Source organism: Rhamphochromis sp. 'chilingali', assembly GCF_963969265.1.
Source record: "Rhamphochromis sp. 'chilingali' genome assembly, chromosome: 12".
Taxonomy (NCBI): Eukaryota; Metazoa; Chordata; class Actinopteri; order Cichliformes; family Cichlidae; genus Rhamphochromis; species Rhamphochromis sp. 'chilingali'.
This window is the reverse complement of record NC_137939.1, coordinates 29,940,419-29,965,406: the sequence shown is the minus strand read 5'-3', so window position 1 is coordinate 29,965,406 and position 24,988 is coordinate 29,940,419. Positions and strand designations below refer to the sequence as shown.

The following is a 24,988-nucleotide window of genomic DNA, read 5'->3' as shown; positions in this document are numbered from 1 at the left end:
TTTTAACTTTGCAGACAGTGTTCTAGTACATATCCAACAATCAGAAAATAACTAATAGTTGAAATAAATTTAACTATTTCATTATTACAATGGTATTATAAACTATTACCTGTTGAAATACATTTGGGTCATTATTATTAGTAGTAGTAGTATTAGTAGTAGTATTATTTAACATTGTTTTAATTCTTAAAGAATGCCAGAACATACATCGATTAAGTGAAGTAAAAAAAAAAATTCTTATGACAACATGTACTCTAAAAATATTTTACTAATCCTGAACATAATTTTACTTGTGACAAAGATGGCCCTGGTTAGCTGGCCCTAGTGTAGAAATCTATGTAATAAAGAATCCTAGTTATGTCTGGGGTTCTTTATTACATAGGTGTAGGTGTATCTCCTTAAAGCAATTTTATTTTACATTATGCATAAATATGGGGGGCTGAGTCATGACAGATTATTTAAATATGTGACAAAGTTCACATTGTTTGCACATACAGCAGGAACAATCTTAAGCTGAAATAGCCAGATTGAAAACCTCTGTAGATGTAGTTGCGCTTGGTAAGCGTTCTTACACGTAAGCATTCATTTGTCATGTGTAACGGTCACCAGTAAAATCCAGTAAGTAAGTTAGCAGCTGTCTAACTGAAAACAAAACTGCTTGTCGTTCCACATCAAGAAGTGAGACACACATTGGGCTCAGATGACCACAAGAAATTTCAGGAAGCTGTCCCTTCATGTTGTTTCGTTATAATAAAAGAAACATAAGCTAAAACGTGTGTATATATAATCAAACCTTTCCAATACTGTCTAATCAATTATGTTATTTCACAGATAATTTGTCATGACAGTCAAATCATTAAGCAAGCAATGTTGTATACATCTGATGAGTACTGAAGTCCAGGCTGAGTGAGCGCTCACCATTTTCCACCCCATCATCTTAAACATCTACTAGCAGAGAGACAAAATGGTGACATTACCCAGTTTTTATTGCCGTTTACACAATGTTCTTATATCCTGTGCACATATACATCGAATAACCCAAAAATTAAAAAGTCAGAAATTCAGCTTTAGTATAAACAAAATTTGAACTATGTTTATTTTTCAGAATTACAAAGTTTGTCCTCACACTGCAGGCATAATTAATAAAATCTAATCAAAAACAAATAAAAAGAAATAATAAAACAGACTAAAAGGCTAAAATGATTAAAACGCCTCCTTGTTGGTTCCACAATAAGAGTGGAGTGGCATTCTCTTCACGTTTACACAAAGACAGAAACATATCATATCTGTGTAGATTAACCATTCTGTGGTCAGTATCTTTTTAGCAGTGTAAACCTATGTAGAGCTTCTGTCTTTGCTAGCATTAGTTGTATAAATCCCTCATTTTAAAATGTATTTGCTTTAATAATGCAGTGAGTGAGTTTATGAAAATATAGGTTTTCCCAAAGACACCAATACATATGTAAAGTTGATTTCCTTAAAAGATAAATAAGAAAACTAACAGCAACAGTTCGTCAGTTGTGAAATCACAGTTGAACTTGTCAGTTGCAACTGTCGCCCTGTCTTTTTTTCTTTCTTCTGCAGCTGTTGACTTCAGTCAGTTCGGCGCTGTTTGGTTCTGGCGTTCAAAGGTTGATGATAAAGTGAGCCAAATGAAGAAACGCAGACAAAGAAAGAAGAGAAATAATAATATGGCATCTTGTAGAACAAAATGAAACACACAAACCTTTTGTTTTATTATGAAAACTTTAAACCATTGTGTTTTTTGAGTTCGAGGATATCTCTTTCTCTGCAGGGACGTCCTACATAGCACACCCAAAAAAAAAGAGAGTTATGACACAATATGCATAAAAAAAGGACAGCTGCACAACATGTGTGCTACTCGAGTGACAAACCTTCTGAGGAATGCTCAGATCCTTGGCGTCAGAATTCAAGCCAGAAGCGTCACCATTCTCCAGTCTGTTCAGTTTTGGAGTTTCAAGGGTTACCGGGCTGTCGTCCGTCTCTTCAATGTGCAGTGGGCCATTGTCTGCTGCAGACAGCTGGAGCTCCAAGCTATCTGATTCATAGGAGTTATTTTGTTCAGAGCTGCTTGCACTTGGTAGATCTTTTTTTCCATCTCCTTTATTTTCCGATTCTACGGGCGGCTTGGGCTCTTCTTCTTTCACAGCCTTTTCTCCTTCAACTTGATTGTTGTTGTCTCCCGACTTCAGCTCACTTCCTGATGCACTCTCTACAGCATCTTCCTGTGCAGAAGGGCTGTGGACCTCACTTTGGTACGACCCTACATCCAGTTCCCTGGACTCGACTAAAGACCCTCTAAGCATGCTGCCTTCTCTGGACAAGGTGCTGTGTCGAGGTTTTTCCGGGGATCTGAAACTAAACCGCTGGCTCGTTCTAGGACTGAAGCTCCTGTGAACCTCAGAAAAGCTGGCCTTCCAAGCCTTTGGAGAGATCAGACTTCGTCTTTTCAGTGAGCCATACCTGGAATATATAGTGAGAGAGAGGGAGTGAGATAGAGAAAGATCAAATCATGGAGATAAGAATGCAGTTCAGTACTGTGGAGTATTGCCAGAATATGGTGGAACAAATGAATAAATGAATGAAGCTTTATAACAACAGTGCATTTAGCCATAAAGCACAATTAAATGCTTTCTGAATCTGCAAAAGTAATAATTAAAAGAAAATGCTGCTTGTATTATTACTCTAGGAGAAGATGTGACTATGGCGGGTAATTTCCACATTTTTCTGAAACTGTAATGAGAAATTAAAAATGTTTTTCATTTGGAAATTGCCTTCAAGCTTTAAAGTTAAGAATTAAAAAACTCTCACCGGGACAATCCCTTTACAGCAAATGCTTTGTCTGGATGCTGAGCCTGCAGCTCCTTTATCACATTTTGTAGATCTTGATTGAGCTAAAATAGAAGATGGATGGTTAAAACAAAAAACTCAGGACAATCAATATTGGGTCACACATAAGGGAGCAAACATACCGTACTCATTTCCTTGTGGAAGATGTCTCGTAAATTTGACACAGCTGAGAAGACAGCTACGTAGCATCCAATACGACTAAAGGAGACAAACATTGACAAGTAATGTTTAAAAAAAGATAAATTGTTGCAAATTCAGTGAATATTTGAATAATATGCAATACTGAATAATCTTCATATTCATTCTGACAGAATAAATATATACTGTCAGACCTGTCAAAGAGAACTGGGAGCTCCTCTTTCAGATCGTTATTGATCCCCTCATAGATAACTTTGGCAGTATTCATCTCTTCTTTTGCCTGCAGAATGACAAAGCAAGTCAATTTCAATGCATGTGTTATAACAAATTAGGGTTGATTACAAAGAGATATTGATGTTATTCTAATTACCTTGCTTATCTTGACATCATCCCTCTTTTTCGCAGTCTGCAGTGCCTCTAGCTGGTGAAGGGAGGAGTCGTAGTCAACCAGCTTTCTTCCCCTCTTGGCAATTTTGTCCTACAGTTTTTACAATGGAGCAAAACAGAGTCATACATATTGTCTATGTATATGTAAGTGAATTATACTACATGTTTGTCTTAACTTAGTTTTGTGCATTTGCTCTCAGGCTCTTTGTCTGTCTGCATATTGACTTATGTTTGCTTGCATACTTGTTTGCCTTACCCTAACATCAGGGAATTGGCTCACGTAGGACTCCATGGTGCGCACGGCCTGGTCTAATAGCTTCACCTCGTAGTCATTCCACAGGAGGTCCTCCCCCTGCATCACAAGTACAGCATAAATATTGCATTAATTATGCATAACAAGGGGAAAAAATGTGGGGTCTTGTTCCCCTGGTGATGCATGCATTTCGCTGTTTTTGCACTTGTGGAATTAAAATGTGCTGCAATAGGTCTTTTTTTTAGTACCACTGACCTCAACAATGGCTCCTAAATCTTCCTCTCCAGCCCAGTCAGATTCATAAACATCAAACAGAGACTGGGAAAGGCGTCTTGAAGCTTCACGCATGTCTGTATAAAGCAGAATCGACTATTTGAGACCTGCAGAGGGCACAAATCTACAGTTCTACAGCATCTTCAAACAAAGACTATTTTCACCTCTAACTGCATTAACGTAGACCCTCAAGTCCTTGTATATTCGGTTCCCATCAGTCTGCAAATAAAGCATAAGTATACACGTGATTATCTTGCTTACCTTTATTAACTTTTATGATGTTTGATTCACTGCTTTTACTCAATAACCCTGTGTTTGCATATACTGCAAAATGTGTTAAGACAGATATGAAAAACTTTCTGCTCAAAGTCTTTTTCAACTCCCATAATAAAAACAATGCTGGGGGATGATTACCTGCTGGTCACTAAAGTTTTGGAGACAATGTTCAAAAAGGTCATCTCTGGTCTCCATTGACTTTCCCAGCCTTTGCATTACCTGCAGATAAAGCACAGAAAAAAGCTAAATCTCAAAGTAACAGCAATTAAATGGCAATAAATTTGTCTTTCTTGCCATAGGGGAAACAGGAACTTGCAGACTATGTACCTTTTCTTTGCCTCTGCTCAGCTGTCTTTGGACTTTTTTAGCAAAGTCACCAGAATTGCCTCTCGGACTTGTCTTGTCTGCCATATTTTGTCTTGTCTGTGTTTATTCCTAAGAGGAAAAAGAGAAAAAATATCACAACACTTTCCTGCAACATCACAATTACTAGGTGTACTTCTGCAGAATGTCTGGTTCAAATATATTTTGCCTGAAAGCATTGTTACCATTGTGGCTGTTATATCACAGTATTAATTTCAATTTGTTGCACCTTCCATACAAATTAAATGCAATTCAAGTGATTACAAGTGATGGAAACACACAAGATGGAAATCACAGGTTGGGAAATTAATGCACACCAATATAGTATTAATATAAGAGAATAAAATAGGTAAAATCAGGTTTAAAATGTGCATAACTACAGTTAATAGAATGATACAGGATACATTTAATTCCTAGCCGTATTTGTAGGCAACACACACTGATGACACTTGCATTAGTAACAAGAAATCAACAGACTAAATGTGGAACAAAGACACAATGTTTTATATTGTGTGGGACAATTAGTTAAACATTCATGCGTTGTCTTCTCTTTTTTTAATCACAAAACAGCTGAAGTACTGTTATTTGGCACTTGGCAGATTACTCTTTAAAATTACTGTATGTATTCTTCCTTTTTATGGCCTTATGTACAAGTCTGATGTGCCTCTGCAATTTTTTGTTTTAACAGATCATTGACCATGTGCCTAAAACTAAATTGCAGGACCCTTGCTACATTGGCAGGAGCCACATATAAATAAAGCTACTGTATATATGTGTGGCAGCAGGGTGTGGTTCTGGTTTTGGCTCAGCTGTGGGGGAGAGATGAAGCAGGAAGTTCAAGGTTCACTGCAGAGGAGAGGCTGACTGGGACAGCTGTTGCACATGGACTAATAAGTCTTTTCTACTTATGCAGCAGCACGCTGGCACCAACGCAGGATGGAAGCACAGACAATAGCTGGAAACCAACTGAGAAATCTAACCCTGCACATGGCAGTGCAGGGTTGTCACAATGTGCACGACTGGAAAAAAAACCCACAGTGCTAAAGTGCGAACAGTTTTTGCAAATAAACAATAGTGGCCAATACAAAGCTGAGTCTGTGTGTCAGCAGACAGAGCAACAAGTCATTAAAATAATCTCCAGATTAGCGGCATTTAAGTCACATACACATTAATGTATCACGGTTTCCAAGATATAATGTTTAAATTCTTTGTGACAGTAAATACCAATAACAGCTCAAGCTGATTTAATGTTGGTGAAAATTGTGTCAAGGTCACAAGCAACGTGAAAATGAGTAAAAACTTTTAAAATATCTTCAAACTTCACAACAATATACTAGGCCTTGGTGATATGAGTACCTAGGGTTAGTATTTTACCTTCACCTTCATTGTTAGCACTTAAGGTCAAAGTTGACCTTGAAAAATAATTTCAAGGAAATGTATTGACTATGAAAGGGCATGGAGAGAATAAAATGCACTTCGCATTTTTCCAGTCTGACACCCTGCGTCGTCACAAGTTGACATCATCGTATTGTAAAACTCAACATTTTAGTGTTTAGTGTTACCCTTCGGGGGAAGTTGTGCTCTCTGAGGACTCTTGACTTTTCTGGGCCTTTTGAAAAAATCCTGGAAACGCCCCTGATTCCACTGGGGGATTATAGAAGGCCTCAAGTGACAAAATGAATTAAATAAATTGTTAGCAGAGACGGGTCTTCCAGCGGAATCTGCATGAATATTGAAGATACTTATATTGTCTAGACGGAGGAATAATCACACGTGGGGCATCGGCTTTTCACCGGAACAACACTTAGTTTTTATTATTGAACTCTCGCGTGCACTCTGCAGCATAACAGGAAGCATCCTTTCAAAATAAAATCACAACAGATGACAACGAGGGCATACCTATTAACTAGCTCAACACCCCCACTTGCACTCACGTTGTCAGCTTTACATGCATTCCAAAAGAAACAGTTTCTTTACTATTTGTTTACACTCCAAACATATATTTCTCAAACTTCAATAACTTCCCCTTTGTTGCTGGCTTTGTCATAACATCGGCCACCATCAGACCTGTCGGACAATACTCCAATATCAAATTTCCAGCATTAACTGTTGATCTCACAAAATGATATTTGATATCGATATGCTTACACCTCTGTCTGTTAACAGGATTCTTTGCCAATGCAATAGTCCCTTGATTGTCCTCAAAAATCTTTGGCGGTCTCTTTTGATGCTCATACATGCTTTGCAACAGTTGTGTCAAGTACAAACATTCTTGTGTTGTTGCTGCCAAAGCTATGTACTCTGCTTCACAAGTTGACAAGGCAACAGTTGGCTGCTTCTTTGTTCGCCATGACACCAAAGTACCTCCTTCATTCAGGCTTACGCAGTAACCTGTAGTACTCCTCCTGTCAGTCACATCCGCAGCCCAGTCTGAGTCACTGTGACCTTGTACTCTCAAATCTTTGTCACTTTTCCTGTAGCACAATGTCTTGTCTTTTGATTGTTTCAGGTACCTTAGAACATGTTTCACAGTAGTCCAATGTTCCACAGCTGGTTCTTTGAAGTGCTGTGACAGCTTACTTACAACAAAACTCAAATCTGGTCGTGTGCAAGAGGTCAAGTAAATAAGGCTACCTACTGCCTCTCTGTACATTCTGACATTGTTCATTTTCTCAGCATCATCATTGTAGTTCAACCTTTGTTCACAAGGAGTTGATCTTGGTTTACAGTCTTGCATTTGAAATCTTTCCAGTATGTTTTCTACATATCTCTCTTGTAACATTTTTACACAATCTTGGGTTTGCTCAAAATCAATACCAAGAAAATGTTTGAGTTTCCCCATATCTTTCATTTTGAATCTTGCAGTTAGCATTTCCTTCACAGTTTTCAAAACCCTTTCATCACTGGCTGCAATAATAATATCATCAACCCATATGATCATGATCACTTTTTCTTTTCCTGTTTTCCTTGTGTAAACACAATGATCTACAGGACTCTGCATGAAACCGTTCTCTATCAAATAGTCATGTAATGTCCTGTTCCAGTTTCGGCCTGACTGTTTAAGCCCATAAAGTGACTTTTCCAGCTTGTAGACCAGTTTCTCATCTGTTTTTCCTTTTACATATACCCATCTACCCCCCACTGCTTTCTTTCCCTCAGGTAAGATTGTTAGGGTAAAGGTGTTGTTCTCTTTTAAGGATTGCATTTCTTCATCCATAGCTGCTTTCCACTCTCTAGAGTTGGGTGACCTTGCAGCTTCACTGAATGTCACGGGTGAGTTACTTATCAGTCTGTAACAGTAGTCTATGTTAGTCAGCACTTGATCATCAATGTCTTCTCCTGACTCATATTCATTTAGATAATCTGGTTTCTTTCTTGTTCTAGAAGGATACCTTCTGGAGTTTTCAGTCTCATCACTAAGTGGCATCTGACTGTTCACTTCTGGTTGGTTGTCAGTATCTGGTTCCTGTGAACTGGTACTGGGGCTTTCCCTGTTCACGTTTGGTCTCTCCCTCACCTGTATGTCTTCATCCTCAGATGTCGTATCAGTTTGTGTTTGCTTTTCCTCATTGTGTTTGGTTACAAACTTAACCAGCCTAAACTTTTGCACTTTGGCGCTGTCTGGGAAATAAACCTTGTATGCTGGACTGTTTTTGTCGTAGCCTACAAAAATCCCTTTTGTACACTTAGAATCCAGCTTACCCTTGTTTTGCTTGTAAGCATAACACTCACACCCAAACTTTCGCATTCTGGATAGATTGGGCTTCCGCCCAGTCAGCAAAAAGTAAGGTGTCTGCCCTGTCCGGTTGTTAAAGCATCTGTTTCTCACGATAGCCGCTGTTTGAACTGCATACGTCCATAATTCCTTTGGTATGGCACTCTCAATAAGCATGCACCTCCCCATATCAAAAAGTGTTCTCCAGCCACGTTCCGCTGTACCATTCTGGTGAGGGGAATATGGGGCTGAAGTTTCATGTCTTATTCCATGTTTGTTTAACAATACCTGGTAACTCTTTGCTATGAACTCTGTGCCGTTGTCTGACCTGATACACTTTACCTTCCCGAGTGGGGCTGTATCGGCCAAAAAGATTTCAGTTGCTTGCATTGTTTCACTTTTGTTTTTGAGAAAATATACAAATACTGCACCGGAAAAGTCATCGGTAAACAATAATGCATATCTGTGTCCATCTCGTGATTCTGGATCTATCGGCCCTGCTAGATCCGTATGTACCAGCTCGAGAGGTTTCTCAGCTCTCCTGTCAGGGTTTCTATTCCTAGTCTGGACAAATTTTCCCTGAATACACACCTCACAGTTCAAACTTTCTTTGTCAGTTTTCCCTTTGATTTTCATACCTTCAACCACATTTTGTAGCTTCAGAATGTCACTATGATTGCAATGTCCCAAAATTTCATGCCATGTCTGCACATCAAAACAATTATTACACTTATCATCATACTCACTTACAGTCTCAAGGTAATAAAGTCTGTTGTGCTCATGGATGTGAAACTTTGTACCGTCTCTGTGTTGAAGGACGTTCCTTCCTTTCTTAAAGATGATAGTGGCTCCGTTCGTGGTGGCCGCTCTCACAGAGAAGATATTCTGTGGAAATGAGGGAATGCATAGGGCGTCTTTCAGTGTTGTTTTACACTGTCTCCCTCTGCTGTCAATCAAGCACACCTCTGCATCTCCTCTGCCTTCAGCCACTCCTTTACACCTGGTGCCATCAGCTAATTCCACACAGTGCGTTCCCGGCTGGAAGTCGTCATTAAATTTCTTGAACGCTGTTTTATCATTCAGGATGTGTGATGTTGCGCCAGTATCCACCATTAGGCCTTTGGTCCTGATGTCTTGTGGCTGTTGAGGTGCCGCGTAGTCATCGCTCATCCGGAAGACATAGGTGTCGTCGCTCTCTGCGTTGTCGCCCTCCTCCGAGGCTGTGCGTGCTTCATCATTCCGTTGTCGTCTCCTGCAAGTCGACTCTCGATGGGTGTTGCTCCTACAGTGACCGCACCACTGTCTGTAGCGGCATGCTCTGGCCTTGTGTCCCCGTTGGCCACACTTAAAACAGACTATGTCTGACATGTCTCTCCTGTGGTCATTAGCAGCTGCTGCGGGTCTCACGCTGGGTTGCACTCTCGCCTTCATGATGTTATCCTCTTGTTCCATTAAGCGCATTTTCTCAGTGTCCTCATAGCTGCGGAGTTTCGTTTTAAATTCCGCAAACTTGATTTCTGATTCACTTTGCGTAATGTGAACGGAAAAAGGTTTAAATGTTTCTGGTAAACCTTTTAACACCATCGCTACAAGCAGACCATCACTAAGTGTCTCTCCAGCATTTCTCAGGGCTGTAATAAATGTCTCTGCGCGTATGATGTACTCAGTGACGCTCTCACTGCTTGCTTTCTTCAGAGAAGTCAGTTCGGTATAAAGGCTGATAATTCTTGGTTTACCTTTTCCTGCATAATAGTCTCTTAAAATTTTCAGTGCCTCGCGTCCATCATCGGCAGCTTCTCTCATCACGAGCGATAAACTCTTATCATCCAGGAACTGTATTAACTCTGCATAGGCCTGGGCATTCTTATCTTCGTCGTCCTCATCGTCGTCATCACTTTTCAATATTGTGTCTTTTAGACCTTGTAATCTAAGATGTCCCAAAAATTTTGTCTCCCACAGTTCATAATTCTTCTCATCTCCGTCAAAAACCAACCTTGCCCATCGGCCACTGGGTTCACCAGCACGCTTATTCATGGTGCTAACTTAGCACGCTAGCCCTCACCGAACACGCTGTACTTTGCGACTTTTCTGGTGGTAAACTTTCCCCTGGCGTAGCTTCAATGTTTTCCTGGGCCCATAACCTGTTAGCAGAGACGGGTCTTCCAGCGGAATCTGCATGAATATTGAAGATACTTATATTGTCTAGACGGAGGAATAATCACACGTGGGGCATCGGCTTTTCACCGGAACAACACTTAGTTTTTATTATTGAACTCTCGCGTGCACTCTGCAGCATAACAGGAAGCATCCTTTCAAAATAAAATCACAACAGATGACAACGAGGGCATACCTATTAACTAGCTCAACATAAATGCATTTAATTCATACTAACTGCGTCATTATTAATTGAAATCAGAAATAAATAAATAACTTGTGAAATGATTTAAATAAATTAAATTGATATCTAGTTAACATTGTATATAACTAATTTATTATGTCAAATGTAATTAATTATTTATTAATGCATTGACTTAACTTGTTTGGCACTCGGAGTCTTCCATACAGGGCAGCAGCTTATGGAACTTGCTTACATCACCTCTTAGAACGACAATACCCAGAAATCCCTGCGGCAACCCACTTCCAGCAGTGTGATATTGGTGAACTTTCGCCTACACGGAGTGTTTTTATTACTTTTGGCGTAGGAGGAGTGGTCTTATGACAGAGTCGCGGATTCCCTTGCTACTCGCCGAGCTGCAGGACATGATCATGGGGAGCGTTCTGGCCAAATGTGCCATCACCGACCTGGGCATCCAGTGGGCTGGCTGGGCTCTGGCTGCGGCTTTCAAAACCGAGAAGTTTTATGACTTGGCAGGTAATCTGAAAACCCGTTTCCTAAACAGTAATTTACGACCCTGTACTGACTGCTTTTGCAGCTTTGCTTGTCTGTCAGTGAAGAACTGCAACTAAAAAGTGCTCGAACTCGACTGAAAGCGAAATACATCTAAAGGGGGAACAGTCGATATGTCTGATCCGTGTAGACTGATTTAATCTGTAAAAGCGTGTTTTGCACTTAAAGAAGACTGATCATTACAAAACCTGCATTATCTAAAACAGCTTTGTTGTGAAACAGCGCGGAAGGAGCTCCTCCTTCGGCTTAACAGGCGCATGTGTCAGCAGGGGCGTGCACAGCTATCCTGGGTTGAATCAAAAAGGGCGCTTTTTAAGGGCCCCCATTAAACAATTTGTAATTAGTTTTAATCATGCAGTGGTTAAAAGAGAGAGAGACAGAGAGAAAGCTTAACAGCATTTCATATGGCTGTAGGGGGATATTAGTGTCATATTTAATCATTTTTGCATTTTGTTACTGCACAGCTGACAGAATTACCCAATGAGTCAGTAAGCTAGTTTACAGAAAGAACTGAATGTTATTGGATTTTGTGCAGGTTAATACAGCATCATGTAGCCCATATTATTATCAATAACACACATTACAAACTTTCTACCTGAGAAAATAACTAAGATGTACAAATTATTAAAAAATAAATGTTAGTTGCAGCCTGGTGTGACTTTGAATCTGCCTGTGATATCTATCTATTAAAAAAAAACGTAAGCTCACAATCAATAAGGAAGTATAGAAATGAACATAGTCTGCCTAAAGTTAGTTCTCAAACATTTGTCAGATATAGACTGACGTTGCTTACCTGTTCACGCCAGTGACTGAATTAGAAAAAAAGAAATCCCAAATTAATCACCTTGACACTTCTCTTTTACTCGTCTTCTTCTGGTTTTCCAACTCCGCGCTGTTCTCTTGTGTATTTGTACCCTTGAACTTTGGAACCAATTGTCTGCAGTATCCTGAGTAAAAGATTTATCGGACACACCTTAGTCTGCAACAAGTACAGCCACCAGCCGTGCCCACTTTCAAACCACCCTCACTCTACAACTCTGTCTCTCTCTACAATTTTCCAGGCTCTGGCACATTTATACTACTTGCACACCTGAGTCGTATCTGGGGAGGGGCCAGTCATACCCGGCAGAAGGTGCAGACAGGGTTGGTAACAGCATGGGGACTCAGGTAAGGCAGTCAGTATTGATGCCAAGTGCCAAACACCTCTTGACCGCTCTGCTACGCTAGAAAACTAAACAGAGATATGAGCAGGTTATATGTTTTTTTTATCAGAGTTTTGTGTAATTTTAGTCCTAGAGGGTCATTGGTGAGGTCAGAGGAACTAATGCATGTGAGACTTTAAAGCCAGGTAACTCAAGTTAATGAATAATGGCTTGGTTAATGTGAAAAGACTTTAAGTATGTTTTTTCTGCAGGCTGGGGACATTCCTCTTCATGCGAATCTTGAAGGACGGTCATGATCGCAGGTTTAACAATGTTAGAGACAGCCCTGGGACATTCTTTGTGTATTGGACTGTTCAAGGTACTTGGAAGTAATGTAAACACCTCTTTCTTGTTACCAGAGTCCTTGACCAACTGCACCCAAGTGAAGGGAGACTTTGCACAAATAAATCACTGTCTAGTTTCTGGCTCTTTATATGTATTTATTCTAGGCAAGAGCTGTTGGTTACAGTCACATTTATTTCATGGAAGTATTAAGGTTATGCTGTTTGAAAATCATACATTTTTTGCTCCATTCTTTCAGCTGTGTGGGTATTTATGACCCTCCTGCCCACCCTCATGCTGAACAGTGAGAAGCGAAATGTGCCTCTGGGAACGAGGGACTACATTGGCTGGACCATTTGGGGCCTTGGCTTTGCTACAGAAGCTATTGCTGACCAGCAGAAATGGGTTTTCAAGCGTGACCCAGATAATGCTGTAAGTGAGGATAACCCTAAACTGTATTAATGTCTCACTCACCGAGTGTTGTAACTGTACTGTCCAATTTACTTTCTCACCTCCAGGGGAAGTTCATCCAGAGTGGACTCTGGGCTTACAGTAGACATCCTAACTACTTTGGAGAAATCCTGCAGTGGTCAGGTCTCTGGCTCTCAGCCTCCTCAGCGATGCAGGGTTCCCAGTATCTCAGTGTGGTCTCCCCTCTATTCGTCTGGTTCCTGCTACGTTACGTTAGCGGTATCCCCATCTTAGAGAAGCAGGCCATGAGGAAGTGGGGATCTGACCCCGCCTTCCAGAACTATGTGAAAAATACCCCCCTTCTGTGGCCACTCCCTAAATTTTGATGTCACTTTTATAATGTTTGAACACTGAACAAGAGTTACCTCTCACAAAGAAGCTACGCACGTTCAAATCACTGAAAATGAGTGAGGTTTTTTGTAATTTACTTTTGGTGTCTGCAATTTTTAAATGTAAATTTTTCACATACACCATTTACATAAAAGTCACATTAAATATTTTGTTGGGGCTTTGATCAATATCTGAATATATACATTTTTGTTGAGTATAAAGTCACCTCTGTTTTTACATTCAATGTTTCTACTTTGAGTGCTGGTAATAATTTTGAGCTATTCAGGCGTTATTGGCATTAAGAGTGAAACATGATAATGGGCATCAAAGTGGAAATACCAGGAGGTGGTATCAGTTACAGGAGTTAGAATTTTTCTTGAGGTTTCCCGATGTTTCTCTTAAGACTTAAAATCCAAATATGGAGTCCTCACATTAGCAATATTATTGGTTGCAACAATACAAAATTCCATCCATCCATCCATTCACTTCCGCTTATCCTTTTCAGGGTCGCGGGGGGCGCTGGAGCCTATCCCAGCTGTCATAGGGCGAGAGGCAGGGTACACCTTGGACAGGTCGCCAGTCTGTCGCAGGGCTAACACATAGGGACAGACAACCATTCACACTCACATTCACACCTAGTGGCAATTTGGATTATCCAATTAACCTATCCCCACAAGCTGCATGTCTTTGGACGGTGGGAGGAAGCCGGAGTACCCGGAGAGAACCCACGCAAACACGGGGAGAACATGCAAACTCCACACAGAAAGACCCCGGCCTGATGGTGGAATTGAACTCAGGACCTTCTTGCTGTGAGGCAACAGTGCTAACCACCGTGCCACCAATACAAAATTTAAAAAATAAATAAATTGGCTCTTAGTACACCTAATCATCCTAACGATGTGAGCACAAGCCTCTCCAGTGGCTTTCGAGAATATGGATCACATACTCAACCAGCTTTAGCCCTCCCTTCAGGATGATCCCACATAATGATATTAAAGTAGACTAAATGGGATTGCACCCTCATTTACTGATTAATTTTCAAAATGTAAAGAAGCTACACAAAACAGTCACAGGACAGGAGACATTTTTGTAAATGTATTTTATATGAAATTCAGATAGTGTATTTTTGTTCAAACTGCGTGATTATAGTTTATCAAATAATGCCCCAGTAATTCAACAGGCTAATAGCCCACTGTAATTGCCTTTTGTGCAGGACTGCTTATAAGCAACCTACCACAGTACAAATATTACACAGATCAATAAACACCAGAGGGTCTGGTGCAGCAGAGGCTACAGCCTGCAGCACAAACCAGTGACCAAAACTCCTGGTAAAAGCTTTGTTGCCTTTCAATGACAATGAGATCATTGACATTTACTAAAACGATCCACACCTAGTGAAGCTTGTAGACGATGACCAAGTAGATCTGGTTGAAAGTTGAGTTCTTATTACTACAGTTTGTTATTAAACAAGAAGGAAAAAGGTATGCACACTTCTAAATTATATTCACTAAACAAAATACTGTGGGACAATTCAAATTAAAATAAAAACAAATGAAATACAAACATCAGCCACACAATCAACTACAACCTAGAATGAAATACCAAAAAAATAATAATAAAAAAAATAAGTTTCTCAACTTCTGAGTGACACATGAGCTGAAAAACTATTAAAGGGAAACAATTACATTTAGAAGCGGGTCACAATAAAACTGTTCATATACAGTACATATTTTCATCTATGAGCACACTTATCTAAGAGTGAATAGACAGTGCATTTTCGTGTGTTGTCATCTGAAATGAGAATGCCACACTGGACATTTATTAGGAGCAACAGTCCTAAAGACACAAGTGTGCACAGACAGAAAAAACTAGTTGTTTTAAAAAAAAAATTCCCATTTTACAAATGTTAAAAACAAAACAAAACAAACAAAACAATAAAAACTAACATTCAGAAACAGAATTTTTAAGAATGCAGAGGAAGACTACATTGGAGGTGTTTATAGATGCAATTAAATGTTATTCATAAAACAAACTAGTCGCTGTTATTGCAGTAAGAATAAAGGATTAAATGCAGCTGCTTTGATATTATTTGAGGAGCGGAGAAGAAAAGAACTTTCCTTGGCGAGAAAATCCCACTGCCGATTTGCTCTTTGACCCAAATCTGCAACAAACAGCATACATAAATTTTTTTTAAAAAAAAACATGATGGAATTATTAATTAGGAGCTATAGTCAATAAAACAGAGCTGATGAATGATAATGAGATATTACACAGTAGATTAAGTTATATGAAAGTCAGAAGAAGTCAGCATTTATGTAAATTAGGAGAGAAAACACTTTGTAGCTTTATCTTCTCAATTAATCATGAGATCATTGATTATAATGCCAGCAGGGCCGGGAGGACTGTGCTCATGTGATTACCTGGGTGTCAGAGAGGACTTCATGCGCTGAGACAGAGAGCTGGAGGAGGGGGTTTTATTGAGCTGGTACTCCGGAGTGGTCAGAGGTCCCAGTATGCTCACTGAAATATCACAAACAGTTAACATTTACAATCTCAGCCTCCCATGAAATGTCAGGCTGTTGAAACGACTGCGCCCACACTCATACGGCAATAACAAAAAGTTTTAACAAACCTCCAGCTCTCTCAGGGGTGGCGTAGCAGTTTGCATTTTCAATGATCAAATGCTCCAAGTTCGGCTGCTCGTGTTCTGCTGCCATCACAAACTGGGCCCAGAAATCCACCGGCAGAGCCAACAGACGCTCCACAACCTGAACAGAAAGGGATTAGTAAAAAATGGAAAAAGATCAGGGTTATTTCAGAGTATTGCCTAATCCACTTCCGCCCGTGCTACGCTAGTTAGGTTTGCCTTAAGCAAGATTGAGGGGAGTTACTAAAAAAAGAAAAGAAAAAAATAGAAAAAAAAATAATGGTGTTATGCTCTTCTTCTGTGCAATATTACACTGTAAGATTTTTTGTGGCCTCCAGCTGTTGTGTGTGCTCAGTCTCCTAGATTTAGCCATTCCACATAATGTATATTAAATCTGTTGCCAGACACTGTCATCCTGATAAATAGCAAAATGCATCAGAATTAAGATTTTTTTTAAAAAACAAACAAACAAACAAACAAACAAACACTTTAATATGTTATAAATATTAGAAGTAAATGTTTAAGAAATGGCAGCTTTTGCTGCAAATTCTAGTGAAAGTATAATGCATTTATAATCTGTGAGATTTAAGACATCTTAAAAATTATTTATGCATTCTTTTCCAGCACTAACTATTAAACAATCTTTACATTGTGGGGGTACATCTCTATATAATAACAGCTCACAGGGATTCACAGGAAACCTGCATGTCATTTTGTGTCATTGAGATAAATTTGTGATTTCATCAACTTGGTATTTCACATTAAAGGTATTCAACCAGCAAATGTGGAAGGAGACTCTAACCACAAGTGTAATGAAGGGAACAGCTGCAAGAAGTCTGGCTACCCCTGGGCAAATTACACGTTTTGTTGATGCCTGCAGCGAACACATTAAAATGAGCCAATTGTGTTTGCCACAGACTTGGTTTATTATGGTCACTTTTGTCAGAGAATCAGTTATAAATAATCCAAGAGTAATTGAAAAAGATGAAGAGCTGTTCTCAGCATTTAAGATTGCTTCAGTTTAAGGCAAAGGAAACTGTGCAGTTGTAAAGTGTGTGCAACTACACCTTAAAGAGAGGCATCCGCTGCTCTTCTTTAGTTTATTTTTGCAGCAGGCGCTCAACAAGTGCACACTAGGACAGGTATGCAAGAGCTGCGTCTCATCTTCCAAGCTTACCTTAGGCTGTCGTTTGGTATCCTGTAGGATTGTCATAGGGTCAGGATTGGGAACTGCGTGTCCCACAATTGTTGGACCAAAAACTCGGGACAGGTTACTGATGTCCATCTTGGTGTCCAAACTGTCAGCAACTCTGAAAGAATTGATTAGATTCAGTACTGACCAGCTGATGTATAATCAACGACATATGAAATATATATATGAAAATAACTCCCGAGAGATTACACTGATATTTTAATGCCCATGTCCAGCTCCAAAATGTTAATTTGGTGCCTGCAGAAAGTTGTTTTGCATCATTCACTGCTTAAAATAATCATTTATAGTATACAGTCCTTGGAGCAGCCCCTCTCTGCCTTTAAGCCTTTTGACTTAGTTTAGAAAACTCAAACAGCGCTTTTGGCTCACAGGTACAATAGTACATGTGCTGATTTGAAACATTTTAAAAAATGAGCATCCACCGGTTTTTGAATAAATATAATAAAAAGTAAAAACAAGAGCATCCTTTAAAAAAAAAGTTCATTTTAAGTTTAACAGCAGAAATAAATATAAAGTAAAAAGTTCAGGTTGTTTATGCAATTCTGCACTTTTTTTCCTAGACGTAGCTCGACCGATATTAGAATTAGAGAATGCATATCGATATTCTATAAAGGTGAGGTACAAAGAGACTAGAGTTAAAATGTATCTACCAAAGCACAAATACAGTCGCTTGAAAAGGAAATTTACCACAGGACTCTGAAAGCCTGTGAAATACTAAGTATACTCCATAATTCAATATCTTGTAGAATCACTTTTAGCAGCAATAACTTAGAAGTAATAACTTTTATCAGGCTCTCACACTATTGTGGAGGAATTCTGGCCAACTTCTTACAGTGCTGCTTCAGTTCATTGAGGTTTGTGGGGCATTCATTTATCCGCAGCTCTCAACGTCATGCCACACCATTTCATTTTGGTTCAAATCTGGACTTTGACTGGCCCATTGCAACACCTTGATTCTTCTTTTTCAGCCATTCAGTTTTAGATTTTTTTTGTTGTTGTTGTATTAATCAATTTGGCCCAAGCTTTAGCTGTGGGGCAGAATGCATAACATTTGACTCTGGAATAACTTTGGTATAAAGAGGAGTTTATGCTCCACTCCATGCTGGCAAGGTGTCCAAAACGAGTCTAAATCATCAGACATCACCCACAGTGCTTCATGATGTATTTGTGCTGACATAATTTGTGCTGTTTGGGTTTCACCAAATGTGATGCCGTGCATCATGGCCAAAAACTTTGGTCTCATCTGCCATAAAGACAGATGATGTTAAGATGCAACTTCGCAAACCAAAACTGCGCTGCTATGTTCTTTTTAGAGAGAATAAACTTTCTTTCTTTTACATGATGTATATATGACTTATGCGGTGAGAGAAGAGTAGGTGCAAACCTCTGAAGGTGAAGGATTACGAAAGCCAGCGTGTCTCTGTTGGGCTGTGGCAGGTCACCAATGGTTTGGTACATCAGAGCTATGCTGTTGTCGTCATCTGAAATCTCTGTGGGAAAACAAGGAAAACACATTTTTTCAGTACAGACCAAGAAATAGGGTGTTGTGACTTCTGTGGATTTATTAGCGGCTAGAAGGAAAATGCATCTGACTACAGTAGAAAACAAACACTAAAAATGCTAACAGACTTAGAGATCGATCCTTTGTTTTTGTTCCAGGCAAATTCCCACCAGAGGTTTTCATCGCTCATCAAAACAAATCACAAATGTAAAGCAAAAGCACTTATGAAACCTGTATTTAATCATGTGTTGGATAAATTGCTTAACTTTCAACACTGCAGTTATTTCAAATAGACATTGCTTTGTGCCAAAACCCTAGACTAGTAAACACACTCTTACCAGCTGCGTCCATGAAGGAACGGTTGAGGCGGAAGGTGAGAAGAGGCTCCTTAAGGTTCCTCAAAAAGTCCTTGAGGAGGCCAGTGACGGCATGGATATCATCCACCTTACTGAGCACAGGAACAGTTTTGCTACGGAGAAACTTTTCCTTCAGCTCCTTCACAGTGCGCTCAGCACCAGAAAGACGGTACAGTCCAGCCTGAGTAAGGGGAAAAACATTTTTTTTTAATCTGAATTATACTGATATTGTTTCTAGGGAAAATTACTGTAGCTGTTATCTGTAACGTACTGTTTGATATGAAGGGGCACCTCTGCAGCAAGGTACTAAAATCCAGAAACAAGAGGTCTGGAATATTAAGGCCCCATCTTATCTTAGATAAGTGCCAAGTGCTTATTTATAAGGCAATGTCCAATTGTTGGGGATTTCTCTCTATTATTGTAGGGTCTTTATCTTTCAATATAAAGTGTCTTAACTCTGTTATTGCTGTGATTTAGTACTATGCGAATAAAAAAAAAATCCAATATCCAAAAGACAACATCCCCAGGACATTTGCTAGCTCTGATTCCCTTAATTTTCTGCCTTCCTCTTTCACCCTTTCATAGAAATGGTTCAACTAAATATTTACTGATAAATAGCAAAGAATAGCACATGAAATCACACAGAGTAGCTACAAGCAATAATAATAATAATAATAATAATAATGCATTTAAATGAGAACAATAACAAAACAGCTTAATCAGCTTGCATCAGCAGATCTGTCAGTCAGTCAGACTTTAGCTCCATTTCAACATTAATTTTAGCAAAATTTCTGCAAATAAGAGGGTTTGATGAGTCCACAACTCATCTTGTTAAGATAAAGGATATCTAATAAGAACAGAAAAGGCAAGAAACTCGGGTAGGAAAACTCAACAATTTTCACATGAAATTGAGTTATGCACAAAAAAGGCAAGTAAGACAAGTGCTAAATAAACAACCCAGAAAGAAGAGATGGCATCAAAGTCAAACAGCAATCAGCAGATCTGGAGCCTTTCCATAGCCCAATTACAAACTTAAGCTCCCAGTAACAGATTGTAAAATCTTAGTTACAGCTCTGTCTCAGCGTAAGGGGAAGACATTAAAAATAACTACTGGGGCTTGAGGCTTTACTGTTCTTCACATTTCTGCATAATATTAGGACAGTGAAATAGCACTCACTTCATGCAGTCCCCTTTGCTCGATCTCACTGATACAGTGGACCACAATGGGAGGGATCATGGGTGATGTGTCTGGGACGTAGTCTGCGAGAACACCCTGAAAAAACAAAACAAAAACAAAGACAGGATATGGGTTAAGCAGCCAGAACTGTGATTAAATTTCAGTGGATCCACCTGCACATGAAGAGTAAAAATTGTATTACATACCTCCCCAATTTTGACTGGTGTGCCACCCAGGTTGGGGATGCATGGTAGAGGGCAGCGCTCACGACACTCGGGGTGCGAGACCACCCTGCAGTCCCTGCACTTCAGTGAAATCTTGCCAAACTTGATCCTCTTTCCGCAGGGCACACAGGATTCAGGCTTAATGACCTATAAAGACATTCCACAGGAGACTGTGAAGTTATCTACCATATATATGCAGCTAAAGAAGCAGAGACACTTTGTTTAATAGCGATACAAATGAGCAAACAACACTGTCAATATGGATGCCAACATTTTTTTTGAAGCGCAGGGCTGGGTAATTTATTTCCCATGGGGCCGCAAGAGAAACTGGGACTATTGTTGAGGGGGGTACCAATAAGCTGAACTCAATTCTGTTCAATATTAATTTTATCTTTTCACAAGCATGTTAGTGGAGGTCACCACAATAGCCCCAGTCTCTCATGTGGCCCCTTGGGGAAATTAATTGTGCACCCTTGCTATAGCAACACTAAATTAAGCCAATAAAAAAAAAAATAATTTAACATATTCAATTCTTAAAATATATAAGTAAATATCCCTTTTACTTTTTCAGCTATTGCTGTATAATGGCAAAACATATTTAATTTGGAGATAAAGAGAACACTCCTTTGATCTGAAAGGAAAATGTGCGTTTCTAGTTACATTCAGTCAGTGCTGTTCTTTCGCATTAATGTCATTCTTACAGTTTTGGAGACAAACTCATGAAGGCGGACGCCTCCATTGCTTTGTGGAGTACTAGGCGCAGCTTTCATCTCTAGCTCAGGGTTGGCAGGCTGCTTGAAGACATCCTCAGACTTGACAGATTCAGAGTCCCATTCCATAGCAGCTGAACAGGAGAGATAGAAAATAAATACCTGCTTGTAAAATAGCACAAACCTTCATCGTGCAGTTCTGAATCACTCCTACTGCATAATGAAGTTTTTTTTCCAACACATCCAACATTGTTTTTCCATTAAATTATGTGTTATTACTTTTGCTAAAACCCAACAGAGCCCCATGTTGTTATCTTGTTAGCCGAGTAGATGATTTTACTTACTGAAGAACAAAGTTAGCTGGATGAAACTAAGAACAATCATTTGAGCAGGCTGGAATATAACTCCAGCATAGATAAGCCATATATAAAAGCAGCGTCCACAGATATTTTAGCTGTATACTACCTCATAACAGACATCTTACCAGTCTTTCTCCTGCTGCGGGTCCAGTATGGAACAGTCTCAATGGTAGAAACCGCCTCAACAGATCCTCCATTTGCAGGAACAGTCACTGTGGTCTTTGTCACAATGGCCTCATTTCCCTGTCACAACACATAAGAACAGTCAGAATATCCAAATACAGCCAAACTACATCAGGGCACAGCAATGAGCTGCAAGACTTGGCTGCAATCTGCCATCAGCATTTGGTTGCCAAAGCTAACAAAAATGATGAATGATTAAGATCATGTATGATATATGAAAGCAATACCCAGAGCTAAATAAATAACCTACCATCTCTGAAGTTTTTCCTGTTGATCGAGACCTTTTGGAGGCAACTGGAGGACCATCAACATGATTTCTCGAGGAGCGCTAAAATCAAAACAGAACTTTAACACTCTCGTTTCCATTACATATAAAACAATGTCATCACTTCTCAAATTTGAAAGAGCAGAAGTAACACACCCTTTTTTCTCGTTTCTTGAGTCGCACTGTCCTCACAGTGGAGGAATCCCAATCCTGTCAAGATCGAGCATGTCATTAACAGATTTCAATTATTTTCATTGATACCGACAGGGACAACATCCACAACAATCTGGTATCTACAATGTATTAGTGTATGCAATTTCTCAGGAAACACTTCACCTTATATTTCAAAGTTAAATGGGAGAAGGAAGCAAATATAACACCAACAAATGAGGATCGCTAAAATATATGTGAAATAAATGTCAGCACCTCCAGTCGTAGCCAGTGGAGAGAATTCTCATGGACCTGACAATGTAATTATAAATTGGCTGACCACTATCTTGGAAATGTCCAGCAGTCCAATCTTACTGCTCAGAGATAGTATCATAAATTGAAGACACTAAATTTGAGAATGTGGCTGGCCTTGTAAAAGAAATGAAAAGAGTTTGTAGAGATACATTTCAGAAGTATTGATTAAAATGGCTGTTATATATGAGATAAGGAGAAGATTGACTGATAATTATATAATAACTATATCATATTAGACAATTCTTCCTGTGGTAACCATAGTTTTGAACATTGTGCACTGATCATAATCGATTTTTTCATGCGTGAACATCTGGCTTGATCTGGGGTCTGGAAGGACTTGATGGACTAGTCTGGACTTCCATTCATTTTCTTTTGTTGATTTTCCACAGGTGCGTGGGTAGACCCCTGGGATTAATTCAAAAAACAATCACTATCGTGTACTTAACTAGCCACTGTGTGCTTCATGTATTACCCCAGGTGACCTGTTTTGATCTGCTCTGTCTTGTGAAATCTGTTTGCTTCTTTGAAACGCAATGATAAAAATAACGTTCAAAAAACAATAAAATAGCACAGTAAAGCAGTAATACAATAAAGTACACAGTAACTGTGTGCTTTATTGTATTACCTACCCCTTGTGACCTGTTTTATTTTGCTCTGTTATGTCTGCTCCTTTGAAACAAAGTGCTAAAAATAAAGTAAAAAAAAAAAAGGTTTCAAAATTAAAGGGTTTTTTTCCCCATACATTCAAGTTCTAACTTGTAAAAGAGAAATACTTACAAGAGAGTCATCTGTTTTGTCATAGCTGATATCTGACAAGATGGAGCCTGATTCATCTATCGTCATCAGTCTATCAAGAGCAACAGAAAATATGCATCAGATCAGCTAATGCTGTTCTTTTACTCACATGTGTCCCACCTAACTTAATGGCTGATTCAAAACTCTAAGTAGTAATTCAGTAAAAAGGCTGAAATGTTTAGATGTACCCATGTGTAAGAGAAAGTACCTTAAAATCAAACAATCAGTAATCAGAAATAAGAGCTTTACATTAAACAGCTTGAATTTAACATAAAACATCTTGAGTTACTTACCTTCGGCTGGTATTAAGGTTGGTTGTTGCCTGACAGTTTGTGTTCAGGAAAGCCAGAGCTGAGCGCTGTTCTGCACTCAACTGGATGCTGTTACTGGATCCCTCACAGGTCAAGAGGTCCCGGATCAACTGAATTTGACGGTCCTGTATCATAGAAATCCAAGCACGACACAAAAATGAGTCAATTGAAATCACACTGTAGCCTAAATTGACACCAACAACAAAGAAGGGTTGGCAATGAGGGTCTAGTCATCCTTCCTACCAGTGTCTCACAGTCTGCCTCAGCCTTTTGTCTGCGCCGTATCTCCACGTCTACCTGGTTGCGGGCATGCTTCAGTTTGACCTCCAAGGCTCCCCTCTCAGTCTCCGTTTTTCTCAGCATCTCTTTGCATGACCCCAGTTCATGCTCAGTCTTTAGCCATTTGCGACGGCAGTCATCAAAGTTTTGTGCCATCTGAATAAAGTCTAGGGGGAAAAATGGGAGCATTAGTATAGTCTATAGGGGCCTGAAGTGCCTGTGTGAATTAACAGAAGGTAAAGACAACAGAACCTGTAGCCATGATATACTCACTGGGTTCAATGTTCTCACTGAGAAGGTCAACTTGCGTCCTCATCCTTTCATATAAGCTCTGGAGGTTCAGCACCGCAGTCTCCATGGTGTCTTACAATTTAAGGCCCTCTGAGAAGAAATACATTTTAAAGTTCAACCACACAGAATACCGTGGATTATCTAGATTTTTTGCTAGCCGCCTTTCAGTTTTGCAAGTATTTTAACCAAAACAGATAACTTGCTGTATTGGTATGCTCACGCAAATATGTGTTTGCCGTTATGTTGAACACGCTGGCTTATTTTGCTTTTCTTCTGACGCCAGGAAAGACTAAACGCTCTATTAACCGCACACTGCCTAAACAACATGGCGTTTACGATGGCTCTGAGTTTAGGTGGTGTATCTCCTCCATTTGCAAAATTCAGAAAGCAACAGTTACCTACATACCTGGAGAGGCGTTGTACAAAAAAGCCTTTCGGTGATATTTAGCCACCACACTGCTCTTTTTCCGTTTCCTTTTTTTTTTAGCTGTTAGTTTTTCGAACCTTTGTCCACATCCTTCGGCAGCTACTGCCACACTGAGCGGGTTGCATTTCAAATTTCACCGCTACCCAATGAGAGATGAAGACGGCTCGGGTGTGAACGCAAAAAATAGATGCAACTTCCGTGTTTGTATTTTCAAAGTAAAACCCCCGTAACGGCCAGTCGCTTCACAGGTAAGCGAGTAGATTTGCGTCAGAATGGGTAGAACTGATCCAGTGTTAACCCTAATGATAATACATTT

The 24,988-nt window shown here is 39.6% G+C and overlaps 3 protein-coding genes across 7 annotated transcripts; 1 reads left to right on the top strand and 2 right to left on the bottom strand.

Annotated features, from left to right (window-relative positions):
- Positions 1 to 504: 504 nt before the first annotated feature.
- bin2a (bridging integrator 2a) lies at positions 505 to 12,237 on the bottom strand. 4 transcript variants are annotated; one of them, XM_080899677.1, is made up of 13 exons: positions 11,978 to 12,237; positions 4,526 to 4,633; positions 4,337 to 4,417; positions 4,087 to 4,141; positions 3,905 to 3,999; positions 3,653 to 3,748; positions 3,380 to 3,487; positions 3,204 to 3,289; positions 2,994 to 3,069; positions 2,833 to 2,915; positions 1,896 to 2,484; positions 1,727 to 1,802; positions 510 to 1,618 (listed from the first exon to the last, which is right to left on the bottom strand). In XM_080899677.1, exons 2-12 carry the CDS (start codon positions 4,607 to 4,609, stop codon positions 1,749 to 1,751), a joined length of 1,407 nt encoding a protein of 468 aa, XP_080755803.1. In that variant the 5' UTR covers positions 4,610 to 4,633; positions 11,978 to 12,237; the 3' UTR covers positions 510 to 1,618; positions 1,727 to 1,748. The 4 variants fall into 4 exon arrangements, with proteins under 4 accessions (XP_080755804.1, XP_080755801.1, XP_080755802.1 ...); XM_080899678.1 differs by lacking the exon at positions 11,978 to 12,237 and adding an exon at positions 6,124 to 6,215 and having other exon boundaries at positions 505 to 1,802; XM_080899675.1 differs by having other exon boundaries at positions 508 to 1,802.
- On the top strand, positions 10,883 to 13,637 carry LOC308407800 (uncharacterized protein). The gene is made up of 5 exons (XM_080899679.1): positions 10,883 to 11,148; positions 12,246 to 12,351; positions 12,599 to 12,705; positions 12,928 to 13,100; positions 13,187 to 13,637. Exons 1-5 carry the CDS (start codon positions 10,992 to 10,994, stop codon positions 13,463 to 13,465), a joined length of 822 nt encoding a protein of 273 aa, XP_080755805.1. The 5' UTR covers positions 10,883 to 10,991; the 3' UTR covers positions 13,466 to 13,637.
- Positions 13,638 to 14,549: 912 nt separating this feature from the next.
- Positions 14,550 to 24,819, bottom strand: racgap1 (Rac GTPase activating protein 1). Of its 2 annotated transcripts, none has more exons than XM_080899674.1 (17): positions 24,644 to 24,819; positions 24,228 to 24,335; positions 23,919 to 24,121; positions 23,658 to 23,800; positions 23,347 to 23,416; positions 22,261 to 22,314; positions 22,090 to 22,167; positions 21,782 to 21,899; positions 21,289 to 21,431; positions 20,570 to 20,734; positions 20,364 to 20,459; positions 19,169 to 19,367; positions 18,714 to 18,819; positions 17,294 to 17,426; positions 16,102 to 16,237; positions 15,890 to 15,989; positions 14,550 to 15,630 (listed from the first exon to the last, which is right to left on the bottom strand). In XM_080899674.1, the coding sequence occupies exons 2-17, from the start codon at positions 24,310 to 24,312 to the stop codon at positions 15,555 to 15,557; spliced, it is 1,905 nt and encodes a 634-aa protein (XP_080755800.1). In that variant the 5' UTR covers positions 24,313 to 24,335; positions 24,644 to 24,819; the 3' UTR covers positions 14,550 to 15,554. The 2 variants fall into 2 exon arrangements, with proteins under 2 accessions (XP_080755800.1, XP_080755799.1); XM_080899673.1 differs by having other exon boundaries at positions 24,652 to 24,818.
- Between the last annotated feature and the right edge of the window lie 169 nt (positions 24,820 to 24,988).

Bases quoted from the DNA above. Each gene is read 5' to 3' on its own strand.
- bin2a (XM_080899675.1), bottom strand. From the start codon at position 4,609: ATGGCAGACAAGACAAGTCCGAGAGGCAATTCTGGTGACTTTGCTAAA. The intron at 4,142-4,336 runs GTAATCATCCCC...CTTTATTTGCAG, and splicing joins AAAACTTTAGTGACCAGCAG to ACTGATGGGAACCGAATATA. The intron at 2,485-2,832 runs GTGAGAGTTTTT...TATATATTCCAG, and splicing joins GCTGTAAAGGGATTGTCCCG to GTATGGCTCACTGAAAAGAC.
- LOC308407800 (XM_080899679.1), top strand. From the start codon at position 10,992: ATGACAGAGTCGCGGATTCCCTTGCTACTCGCCGAGCTGCAGGACATG. The intron at 11,149-12,245 runs GTAATCTGAAAA...ACAATTTTCCAG, and splicing joins GAAGTTTTATGACTTGGCAG to GCTCTGGCACATTTATACTA. The intron at 12,352-12,598 runs GTAAGGCAGTCA...TTTTTTCTGCAG, and splicing joins GTAACAGCATGGGGACTCAG to GCTGGGGACATTCCTCTTCA.
- racgap1 (XM_080899674.1), bottom strand. From the start codon at position 24,312: ATGGAGACTGCGGTGCTGAACCTCCAGAGCTTATATGAAAGGATGAGG. The intron at 24,122-24,227 runs GTGAGTATATCA...TTTTCCCCCTAG, and splicing joins CAGTGAGAACATTGAACCCA to ACTTTATTCAGATGGCACAA. The intron at 16,238-17,293 runs GTAAGCTTGGAA...CTTTCTGTTCAG, and splicing joins ATACCAAACGACAGCCTAAG to GTTGTGGAGCGTCTGTTGGC.